This window comes from Crocuta crocuta, unplaced genomic scaffold (genome assembly GCF_008692635.1).
Source record: "Crocuta crocuta isolate KB4526 unplaced genomic scaffold, BGI_CrCroc_1.0 scaffold226, whole genome shotgun sequence".
Classification (NCBI taxonomy): domain Eukaryota; kingdom Metazoa; phylum Chordata; class Mammalia; order Carnivora; family Hyaenidae; genus Crocuta; species Crocuta crocuta.
In genome coordinates this window covers 944312-956817 of record NW_027530997.1, presented here as the reverse complement: position 1 = coordinate 956817, position 12506 = coordinate 944312, and the positions used below count along the sequence as shown (strand labels likewise).

The window sequence follows — 12506 nt, the reverse complement described above, 5'->3', positions numbered from 1 at the left end:
CCAGCATGCATGTGTGGGAGAGGGAGAGAGAGAGACTCTCAAGCAGGCTCTGCGCTGTCAGCTCAGAGCCCAGTGAGGGGCTTGATCCCACAAACTGTGAGATCATGACCTGAGCCGAAATCAAGAGTCCATGCTTAACTGATTGAGCCGCCCAGGAGCCCCTTTACCAACTTATTTTTTATCTTTTACCCAACGCACAAGGCCATCTAATACAGGGTTTTTATGGGCAAACTTTTACAGTGATTAATTTTAAAGATAGTTTACTTATTCTTTATCGTTCTTTCTGTGCATTCTCCTTGAATTAAACTGACATAGGAATAGCTCCATTTTGTTGAACGTCAATCCTAACAGTTCTTAAAACATACCAGCCCATCATGTGCCACTTGTTACCCTTACACTCACACAGAAAAGAGTGGCACACACTTATATGAGATATACAAGATATTTGATAAGAATATATTTATTTATTACAGATGTAATATCATATTTTATATGCAGATATTATTTAAATGGCATGGGAAATGCCATTATAGTGCTAAATGGAAAAAATGTTAGCTACAAAGTTAATAGACATGTGCTTTCCAATACATATAAATATACTTTTTGAAAAAGGTGATGTCCTAAAACAGGCATAGTAATTGTTACAATAGTTTTCTTATTTTTTCTGTATTATTTTTATACTCATGAAAAACAATGAAATTGGTTCTTTTTAATAGCACTACCTGTGTTGTCTGGTTCATTCCATTGAACCCAAACTACAGTGTTCAAGACACAAGTTTATGGTGAAATCCCGGAATTTTCCTCTGGATACAAAAGGAACCCAGTAAAAATGCTGTCATCCTCAGGGCTGACATATACCCCATTCCAGTCTTTTGAAACTTCCAACCATACTTGGTCTCCTGCACTTAATTTCAGGATGATGAGGAGAGAAGCCTGGTCTATTTCATGGCCATAGAGCGTTTCCCTGGACTTGAACTGCTTCTTATTCTGGGCCACCAGGCTGATGCGTGCGGGTCGGCCCCTCACAGTGACATGGTAGGAAAAGACATATGCCCCAGGAACACTACAGTTAAATTTGCCAGTGACAGGGCTGTAATCCCCTTGGTCATTATAGAGAACCTTGTCAAATTTTATTGGGATGTTGGGGGGAGGGAAAGGCTTCGATAAAGTGGCGCTGAAGGCTGACCGCACCACTCTGGCCACCTCCCCCTTGGAGCCTTTGAAGCCCCGAGAGCCCTTCTTGCCAATAGATCCCCGGACCCCTTTGCTCCCAAGCTCACCTTTTGGCCCCATGGGCCCCACCGGACCAGGAGGACCTAACTCTCCCTTTTCTCCTTTAACCCCTGGATCACCTGGGGCCCCAGGCAGGCCATCTGGGCCGCTTTTGCCCTCCATTCCAGTATCTCCTTTGCTACCTTTATCCCCTTTCAGACCCTCCTCACCTTTCTCTCCCTTCCCTCCCCTCTGCCCAGATTCTCCACAGTAGCCCTTCTCCCCTGCCTCCCCCTTCTCTCCCTTGGCCCCAGGCTCTCCGTTCAAGCCAGGTGAGCCTACAGCCCCCCGGTCTCCTTTATCTCCTTGGGTACCATTTGCACACGTGTCCCCCTTGGAACCTTTTTGCCCCTTCGCTCCCGTCAGTCCGATGTTTCCTCTCTCCCCCTTAGGACCAAGGCCACCTGAAAGAGAAAATTCAAATAACATTTAAGGATCCCAGATCCTTATGATCCTAATGCTAGAAACAGAATGCTATTACCTCAGAGCCCATGAAACAGAGATGACACCTGCTGACTGAGGCTGGAACCCTGGCTCCTATCCCAGCAACAGCTGTGCGGTTCAGATCCTGCGGCTCTCTCACAGGGGGAGGAGTTAATGCCACCAAGTAGCGACAACCTATATTTAAATCTCATAAATCTAGTTCTAATTTTTTTTTTTTTACTTTTCAGACAAGAAAGAGGATTTAGAACTACAGGGACCCATGGTAGTCCATTAACCTTTGCATTTTGGCCCAACCCAAGAATTCCCCTACATCTCCATTAAGTACATCCAAACCCCCTCACAGGCAGAGAAACTGAAGCCCAGAAAGAGTCGGGGGAATCTTCTCCCCAAAGACAGATAGACTGAGGACACGAGCTCAGATGCTTTTATCTAGTCTCCAAACTACCATACCAGTACTTGGCACACTCCAGCAATCAGGACACTGAATTATGAGAATAAAAGCAATTCATATTTCCATCTTACCTCCTGCATAAGTACAAACAGGAAGAAACTTGGGGGCTGTGCTGCACACGTGACTGTACACAATGCATATAGTTTATACTCTACCTGGTTCTCCAGGTTTTCCTGGGTATCCTGGAACCCCACTTGTTCCGTGTTCCCCACGTTCTCCCTTAAGTCCTAAAATGATACCCAGGTTAGCTTTTCTTCCAACTATATTAGTTAGGATATAACTAACATCCATTTTGCAACCATGCTACAATCCAATGCTTCCTTTACCAGAATGCATAAAGGTAAAACAATATGGAAAAATGGTTTATTGAGCGTGATTAGGAATATTTTGTTCCAGTGGGTGGTGAACCATTTAAATGAGATTTGGGGACAGTGCCAACCTCTTCACACAAAATTCAGCTTTTCTCCCAGCGCTCCCCAGCTCTTCACATCTCTCACAAAATTCATGACATTTTGTTTTGTTATTTATGTACGTGTTTGTGTTTTTCTTCTTATGAATTTTGAATGACAGTTAAAATATCCCTTTCTTTATATTCCCCACAATGCCTAAAAAAGAGTGTCACCACCATACAACATAGAGCACAACATTCTGCAGTCAGCTAAAACCAATCATACCAAAAGCCCTTCCAGGATAGTAAATATAAATATAAAATGTAAAATGCAAATATAAAGTCCTTGACATAGAGCATCAGCAAAAAGCCAATTTTCATTTCGTTTGAAATCTTTTTCATATGCTCTTTGGACAAATCACAGAACTATAGGAACTCATATTTGAAAAGAAATCGAAAGATCTAGGTTTTTGGATATACGCCCAATGCCACAAAATGGATTTTTATATTGGACCTGCTAAAGGCCCCTCATGTTACAGTACAGCCACACTAAATTCATTTATATTATAAATGATAATAGCAGTAATAATAGTAGGATGAATAATAACTAACTTTTATTGAGCATTTCCTTTGTACCAGGTAATGTTCCAAGCTCTTAACAGGATTTTTAAAAAATTTAATCCAGGCACCCCTGGGAGGCTTAGTCGGTTAAGCATCTGACTCTTGATTTCAGCTCAGGTCATGATCTCACAGTTCCTGAGTACAAGCCCTGTGTCAGGCTCCACACTGAGTATGGATGCTGCTTGGGCTTCTGTGTCTCCCTCTCTCTCTGCCCTTCCCCTGCTTGCTTTCTCTCTCTCTCTCAAAATAAATAAACTTAAAAAAATTAATCTGTAATTAATCTTGTAAGTTAAGTGGGCAACTCTTGGTTTCATGTGAGGTCATGATCTCACTGTCATGAGATCCAGCCCCGTGTCAGGCTCTACACCAGCATAGAGCCTGCTTGGGATTCTTTCTCTCCCTCTCTCTCTGACCCTCCCCCACTTGTGTGTGTGCATGTACGCAAGTGCCCTCTCTCTCTCTCAAAAATAAAAAAATAAATAATTTTTAAAAATATTCCAACCTTTGAAATTCAAAATTAATTCTCATTTGATATTAATACAGCCTCTTGGATAACAGAGGGGCTCATATAACAGAGCACAGTCCATCAATTGGAACATTTCTCATTTACAGAAGTTTATAGCATCTCCTTTCAAGAAAGATAGAGCAGATATTTTCATAACCACTTTTTACCACAGAAGAAACTGAAGTATGAAAATTTACAAATTTGTTTAGAGTCAGACATGATTGTATATAACATTGGTTGGCATCAGTTTACCGTATTATTTGTGATACCACTAATATTTTTGTTTTATTTTTTAATTTATTAATTTTTATTTATTTGATTTTATAGCTATAACTCTTTTCTTATGTGCTGAAAACTTTACTTTTTTTAAAAATTTAAACCCAAGTTAGTTAACATATAAGTGAAATAATGATTTCAGGAGTAGAATTTAGTGATCCATCACTTACATATAACACCCAATGCTCATCCCAACAAGTACCCTCCTTAATGCCCATCACCTACTTAGCCCATCTCCCTACCCAATATCCTTCCAGTAAACCTCAGTTTGTTCTCTGGATTGAAGAGCCTCTTATGGTTTGCCTCCCTTTCTATTTTTATCTTATTTTCACTTCCCTTCACCTATGTTTATCAGTTTTGTTTCTTAAATTCCACATATGAATGAAATTATGTGATATTTGTCTTTCTCGGACTGACTTACCTCACTTTTATGTTTTATTTTTACTAGGGCAAAAGAAATCCCATGGCAAATTACAAATTGTGAGAAGAGACCCCCTTCCCCACCAAATTTCACAAGACCAGCTACAGAAATTCCACCGTAAATTGCTCGGCAGTTTTCTAAGTAGCTGCTCCCCTCCCATTACCATTCCACATAAAATTAACAGTTTAGAAATTAACCCATAAACCATCAGGAAAATGTCTGTATCCCTCTGGAGAGAATTCAACTCTGAATGGAAGTGAAGGACGTCTTCTATTCCTCGTCCTTGTTAATACTCATGCACCAACCTTCCTGCATGGTTATTCTGGTTCTCAAGTTCAATTTAACTGCTTACATTGAGTTTACTGAATCCAGTTGTGATGAACCAGAATGCAGTCATTCAACTCATTTATTATTTTAACTTTCAGTCTTAACCAAGAGTCCAAGCTAAGTCTGGAAATAATAGGAAAGTAGAGTTGTCCCTTTACAGAGACTGACTGAATTTCTACTTTTGATATTTCATCAAAGCATAATCTTAAGAACCTTATCTTATGATACTCCCCTGTTTTTTCTTTTACTTCCAGAAGTCTGGCTTCCAAAATGCATGAATCACTGGGGAGGTTCATCACTCATCTCTATTTCACAGGGCTTTCTACTCACATAATTCAGCCACAAAAGGATTAAATGTTTCCGAGAATGAAAATCGCATAACTGACAACTGTGAAGTAGCTCTTTCTTACTTTAGCATCTTTTTTGAGTAATTACTTCACTGAATAGTCTACTAGAAATGAGTGAGACAGTTCCTGAGCCATGTGGAGGGTGATGTATAGATGATATTAGGTCTTTTGACATGTGACACTGAGGCTAAAACATTTAACTTGATGGATAGATGGTAGTTCTACAGGCTGGTAGTATTCACTGAGGAATTTTTAGATGTCCCAGTGAATCTGTAACCTTCCCTCAATGTCTAGAAGCACTTAGAAAACCAGGAATTTCCCAGGGCAGACCCCCTCCTTGCTGAAAGATCTATGGAATTACAGAATTTCTGAGCTGGGAGAAAGATCTATGAAAGCAAACATAACCACAAACCTTCATTAATAGTAAATAGGGTATAAATAAATATCTAGTCTCTTCCCCTTGATTTCCAGAGACTCTAAAGTGATTGGTACAAGGTCATTGTTATCATTGTTACAAGCTTGATTTCCTGCATTTTAATTCAGTTCTCTTCCCACCACGGGCACTGCCCAGATTTGAGTGAGGCAAACGGCATGTCATATTCTCCTTAGCACGGATGCTATCCATCTAAACAGAATAGTTCTATGGGGTTGCCTGGTCTAGTTAGTTTTATCTAATACAAAACTAATGTGTACCGTGAGGAAGAGCTCACTCAGGAGTATATAGGAAAGGATCCTTCCCCAGAGACTATGCCCTGTGGCCCCCAGTCACTAGGTCTGCTGCGTGGCCAATGAGACATAGAAAAGATGTGTGAGGGGTGCCTGGGTGGCTCAGCCGGCTAAGTTTCCAACTCTTAATTTCTACTCAGGCCATGATCTCACAGTCATAAGACTGAACCCTGCATCAGACTCTGAGAGGAGCATGCTTAAGATTCTTTCTCTCCCTCTCCCTCTGCCCCTCCCCTGCTCTCACATGCCTGGTCTCTCTCTCTCTCTCTCTCTCTCTCTCTTAAAAAAAAAAGAAAAGAAAAGAAAAGATGCTTGAGAGCCTATGTGTGTGGAGGGGAAGAAGGTGGAGAGAAAGAGAGAAACATTACTAGAAAAGTTTAAAATTCCTCAATAGGCTATTTAAAAGCTCACATTTCTACATCAAATATACCTTGCAATATGCCTTACCAAGTTTTTTACATTTTTAAAAATTGATCCGGCTGCAAGAACATGGTATTTATTTAGCAGGTTGCTCTCCTGAAAAATGATGCAGAATATGTCTTAAGTTTTTGACATGAAATGGATATAATTACCTACCCTTCTCTCCTTTCTGGCCTTTCGGACCTTGGGGTCCAACAATTCCTGGTGGCCCTGGGATCCCCATATCACCAGTCTCTCCCTTAAGACCTGGAAATGAGATTTAAACCCATCAGGACAAAAAGCAATTATCTTTTGAAATTCATTAGTTCTGGAAAGAAAAAAAAACTTTTAAGCAGTTATTTAATTGAGACCAATAACTGTCAGAGTCCTAATAATAAAATCCAGGTAAGAAAAAAACTACTACATAATTCTAAGGTCAATATTTTTGTCTGATTTATAATTTTGTACCACCTGAATAGCTAAATTGAGTCCATTAGTCCTTGTCACTGCTTTCATGGCAGCAATGAAATGATTCAGGGAAGCAGTACTATATCCAACAAGGAAAAAAGGTTCTCTGGCTCTTGCCCTCACGTGGACCACACTTTCTAATTGGTAGTGAAACCCAATACCTAGTGCTTTTGGTTTTCTCATTCATTCACTTATGCATATTTTCAGGAAGTATTGCTAAGGCCTCCCAGATACCAAGCACCCTGCGAGGTGTTAGGAATCAGCTATCAACACCCCAGCAGTTTTTTCCCTGGGGGAGCTGAAAGCAGGGGAAAGATACACACTGAACAATAACCACACCAATAAGTAGGAATTATCACATTGCAGTTAGTGAAGCAAAGGAAAACAGGAAGGTCCCATTACAGATTGTGTTAAAAGAACATAATTTCTGGGGTCAGAGGAGACATCCTTGAGAAAATGACAAATGAAAAACCCACAAAATACATAGAATGAGTATTTCGGGAAAAACAAGTGTGGAAAAGACCGTGGTGTTTTTAAGAAGCTTAAAGAAGTGGGGTGCCTGAGTGGCTCAGTCAGTTGAGCATCTGACTTCTGCTCAGGTCACGATCTCATGGTTTGTGGGTTCAAGCCCCGTGTCAGACTCTGTGCTGACAGCTCAGAGCCTGGAGCCTGCTTCAGAATCTGTGTCTCCCCCTCTCTCTGCCCCTCCCCTGCTCATGCTCTGTCTCTCTCTGTCTCTCAATGATAAATAAACATTAAAAATGTTTTTTAAAAAAAAAGAAACTTAAAGAAGAGTGCAGTGGGTGGGGCACCTGGGTAGCTCAGTTAGTTAAGTGTCCAACTCTTGGTTTCGGCTCAGGTCATGATCTCAAGGTTAGTGAGTTAGAGTCCTGCATCAGGCTCTGCACTGGCGGTACAGAGCCTACTTGGGATTCCCTCTTTCCCTCTCTCTCAGCCTCTCCCACACACTTTCTCAAAATAAACAAATAAACTTAAAAACGTAATAACAATAAAGTAAAATAGTTAGGTTTGAGTAGGTTTATTGTTATTTTTAAGTTTGTTTAATGTCCCTTTTATACTACATTTCTAACTTTTTAACAAAACAGTGTTTTTGAAACACTGTAAAAGTAGAACAAAGATTTGTGAATCTCAGAAACAAGACCATATTAGGCTGAGAAGAGAAAAAGACTCCTACTACAGCTAACTGGAAAAATAAACACAGTTTATTGAGCATTTATTGTATCCCAGGTACCACAGTGAGTCTTTATGTGTATTACCTCATTTTGTCTCTTGATGACCCCATGAAGTTGATATTATTCTTATTCCATTTTACCACTCTTTTTAATGTTTATTTATTTTTGAGAGAGAAACAGACAGACAGAGAGAGACAGAGACAGAGAGAGAATGAGCACGGGAGGAGCAGAGAGAGATAGACAGAATCCAAAGCAGGTTCCAGGCTCCGAGCTGTCAGCACAGAGCTGGTCGCGGGGCTGAACTCCCAAACTGTGAGATCATGATCTGAGCTGAAGTCCGATGCTTAACTGACTGAGCCACCCAGGTGCCCCTTAAAATTTTTTAATGTTTATTTTTGAAAGAGAAAGAGAGCACGCCAAAACAGGGGAGGAGCAAAGAGAGGGAGACACAAAATCTGAAGGAGGCTCCAGTCTCTGAACTGTCAGCACAGAACCCAACTCAGGGTTCAAACTTAAAAACCATGAGAACATGTCAGCCCAGTCTGACACTTAACTAACTGAGCCACCAGGCACTACCACCCCCACTTTACTACTTTGTAAACTGAGACTTGGGTAATGAAGCTTCCCCAAGGTAGGGCCATGATGGTCAAGACATTCTGAGCTGTTGAACACTCCACTCTGTGCTGACCCAGTCAGACTAAAACATATGAGCACCAGGAAGGCGAATAATTTGGCACACCACCAGAATATTTGTCCTTTGTATTTAGAGGAGAGACTGAGCTCTCAGAACTATCCAGCTAATCTACCAAAGGGCAAAACAAAAGCTCTCTGTGACAGAACTACAGGCTTAGAAGATGATTTAGCAACCAGCTGTGTTTACCTGACCGTGCCCTTGGGGTCTTCATCCCCAAGCAGATCACCAGCCAGATACGAAACTAAGAGAAATTCTGGTAAATGTCATTTTCTCGGTATCATTGCATTTCCAATAATGTTTCAGCAACCCAGAAATCTTCATGCCCTGAACACTGCCCAGCAACTCTACCCTTTAATTCCAGCTCTGCATGAATATTGATCACATTTCCCAAAAGTTTCCTACTATAGGATGAAATTAATGAAAAGCATAATGAGGATGCACAATTCTTCTTTTATAACTTTAAGTTCTTTGGACAAGACACAACAAACATAGATGTCTTTTTTTTAGGGAATAGCGAATTTGAAGTTGACATTCTGATCTCAATTTTACCTGAGTTCTCTGCTATATGCCATGTAAAACCCGAAATGTATTACAGTAAAACTCACTATATGCATAATGTATATATTAAAGGTGTCTGAAATTTTGAAATATGTAACCATGATGTTCAATGCAGAACTTTGCTGGGCAAGGATACAGTGTTGTCTTGAAATTTCAGTGAAGAGCTAACTGAATCATGCCCCTTATTCTCCACCTCACAGACATGCCACTTCTAATCCTAACTACCAATCGCACCCCAGAAATCCATCAGCCAGGACACATTCTAATTAGACAGCAGAATTTTCATTTAACCTTTTTACATCAGCCGTTAAGGAGAAGATTGTACTGGTAGTAAATTTGTAATGTGAGGAACTGTGTGCCAGTGCTGGGGTCGGGAGTCTCGTTTCTGCTCTAACCAGCGCTGTCCAATAGAACTTTCTGCAATGACAGAAATGCTCCGTGTCTGTACTGCCCAATACAGTAGTCATTGGCCACATGTGGCTATTGAGCATTGGAAATGTGGTTAGTGTGACTGAGGAACTGAATTTTTAGTATTAATGTTTATTTTTATTTTTATTAATAGCCATACATGTGGCTGGTGGGCAACACAGCACCCATTTGCCTTTGTCACAATGTTACATCTAGACCCTGTCACCATTTGCAGGACAATACAGAAACCCTTGGGACAATTCTACCTACAATCCACCTCTCAACTCCAAGAATATCCAGGTAAGAAATATGGCTTCGTGCACTTTCATATACCTGGCTTTCCAGACTCTCCAGGTTCTCCTTTTTGCCCTGGTACAGATGAACAACAATCACAGCAATTCAAAAAGAAATCAGCCGTATCAAAAGTGAAGTTTTCAAAGGGGAAGAGAGTGGCAGTACCGAAGGCAGAATCTAGGGCTGGCGGTTTGGGGGTCGGTTCCGCCATTTCAGCCACTTCTGTGAAAGGAATTTCCTCTTCTTCCGGAGCTGGGCCACTGGACGGCTTTAGACCCTTCGGCATCTCTTTTCCCTCAGATTTCTTCGTAAATTTGGGATGTGGTGTGGTCTTTGCTACTGTGTCCATACCAGCAATGGCCAAAATAATTAAAATGGCACACAGCCAAGAAAACATCCACATATTTGAGGCTGGAAGAAAGATACAATGGAAATATATACATATATTACATGAGATCCAAATGTAATGATTAAATGATATAAATATATAAGAAGAAAATATATATACAAGCATGAACCATAGAAGTAAACAGTATTCATGATATTGAATTATATTTTAAGTGTATTTTAATGCAAATATGTGCTTGAATCACAACAGGATATTTTATTTACTTAAAGTATTTATTAAAAGGAAGATTTTGCTTCAATTCTCCTTTCTGGTTGTTTTCCTAGTGCTACATGTTCTAAAATATTGTTCTCAATCATTCAAATTATCTTGCCAACTAACGAACATGATCTATAATAAATGCAACATGACTTAATAGCTCATATACCCTGTGGAAAACAAATATGTATAATTTCCTGACTGACCTCACTCAGATTTATAGGAATCAAATACATTTGTATTAGAGGGAGATGAAAAATATTGAGCTGAGTAGTTTATTCCAGCAAACTCAATTATTTCAAGAAAAAATACTGGTGAAAACGGTCCTTAAATCTACTAGGGATAATGGTCCTGTTGTGAGAGCAATGTTTTAGAACCTATTGTAATAAATGGAGAGAGAGAGAATAAAAAAATCATAAACCTGAATATATGCTGTGTCCTCAGCTTCTTCACATGTCATTTAATTCTCCAATCCTTCGCTTTATCATTTGAAGAGTTTTCCTGAAAACTCACATTTATCCTTGCATTATTTTAATGGGGCAGAGGGTGGTTATTCTTATTAAGGCTTTTATTAATCAGAGTGATAGGAGACAAAGTTCCCAATGAAGTGAAACTGTGAAGTGTGGTCCCCAGCAACTAAGTCACTGCCAACCAGACACTGCCACAGATGGCCAGGAGAGAAATGCATGTTTTCTGGCTGGAAAAAGGAGCAGAATGAGGGGTAAAGAGAATGGGTTAAGGATAACAATAATACCTATTATTTATCGAGCCCCTCCTATGAGCAGCTGTCTTACATCCACCAATCCAATCAGTTCTCAAAACAGCTCTGCCAGGTAGAGGACAGTATTATTCATCTTCATGAATGAGGACACAGGGACCAAAGAGTTACATGCCTCACTCAAGATCACCCAATCAGAAAGATATGAATTCAGAGCTGAAATCCAAGTCTGTTTAATTTCAAAGCCTCAGGGCTCCTGGGTGGCTCAGTGGTTAAGACTCGAACTTTGGCTCAGGTCATGATCTTGCAGTTGGTGAGCTCGATCCCTGCATTGGGCTCTGTGTTGACAGCTCAGAGCCTGGACTCTGCTTCAAATTCTGTGTGTGTGTGTGTGTGTGTGTGTGTGTGTGCGCGCGCGCGCGCGCCCGTGTGTGTGTGTGCCCCTCCCCTGCTCACTCTCTCTCAAAAATAAACATTAAATTTTTTTTTAATTTCAAAGCCTCAATCCTTTCCCACAAATCATATGGCATTTATAAGGATGAGATTAAAGGGCAATAAATCCAAGTGTAGGATCAATGGAAGTGCTAGACAGAGCACAAAATAAATCAGAGGAGATGAGAATGGACACAGACAGGATCCTGCATTTCTAAAATCATATAAAAATCCCAAAATGCTGACTTTCCTTCAAGTTGTCTTTGCTACCACATTAATTCTCTCAACCAGTATTTACTGAATATCAACAATGTCATAAACACTGAGAAATCAAACATAAACCATGGTGTTTGTCCTCAAGGAGTGTAAGGAAAGATGAAAAAAAATTAAGGCAAAGAGGAAAGTGTGAAGGGCAAATGATCACACTGCATTTGCCCAATATAGTCTGACGCCCCACTGCCCCTGACCCCTGTGAAAGTGAGTACATAAACATAGTTACTAAGCATCAGTCAGCTAAATTCAGCCCCAGCAAGAACTACACAGCAGAAATATTCTACTTGGATATAAAATAGTAAACAGGTCAACTTCCATTAGTTCACACAATTGTATTCAATAAAACATTCATTTGTTTGTTCAAAAAACATTTATTTGAGCATCTTGGAAGTGCTGGGTCCTGTGTTGGGTCATAGAATGTAAAGACAAGTAAAACCCAGCCCCATCCGTAAGGATCTTATCTTCACGAAACATCCAAACACAGCAAATATCCAAAGTGCAAAGTATCCAAAGTGAAATATTGGCAACTTTTAATTCTCTCACCACTTTGGTATAAGAAGAACTCGAGTTTGCAGAATGCTGAGTATAAATGCTCTAAGGCATTGCTTATGATCTCTTAAATGAATGAAATCATATGAAAAAATAACCCTTTTCTTCCTCACTAAAACATGTCTGTGTTACTCTTCC

The 12506-nt window shown here is 40.1% G+C and overlaps 1 protein-coding gene across 1 annotated transcript; it reads right to left on the bottom strand.

Moving 5' to 3' along the window:
- Nucleotides 1-540: 540 nt before the first annotated feature.
- Nucleotides 541-10195, bottom strand: OTOL1 (otolin 1). The gene is made up of 4 exons (XM_077770533.1): nt 9832-10195; nt 6355-6444; nt 2323-2394; nt 541-1676 (listed from the first exon to the last, which is right to left on the bottom strand). The coding sequence occupies exons 1-4, from the start codon at nt 10193-10195 to the stop codon at nt 778-780; spliced, it is 1425 nt and encodes a 474-aa protein (XP_077626659.1). The 3' UTR covers nt 541-777.
- Between the last annotated feature and the right edge of the window lie 2311 nt (nt 10196-12506).

Bases quoted from the DNA above. Each gene is read 5' to 3' on its own strand.
- OTOL1 (XM_077770533.1), bottom strand. From the start codon at position 10,195: ATGTGGATGTTTTCTTGGCTGTGTGCCATTTTAATTATTTTGGCCATT. The intron at 6,445-9,831 runs GTATATGAAAGT...TCTCATTTCCAG, and splicing joins TGGAGAGTCTGGAAAGCCAG to GTCTTAAGGGAGAGACTGGT. The intron at 2,395-6,354 runs GTAGGTAATTAT...GTATCATTTTAG, and splicing joins AGGCCAGAAAGGAGAGAAGG to GACTTAAGGGAGAACGTGGG.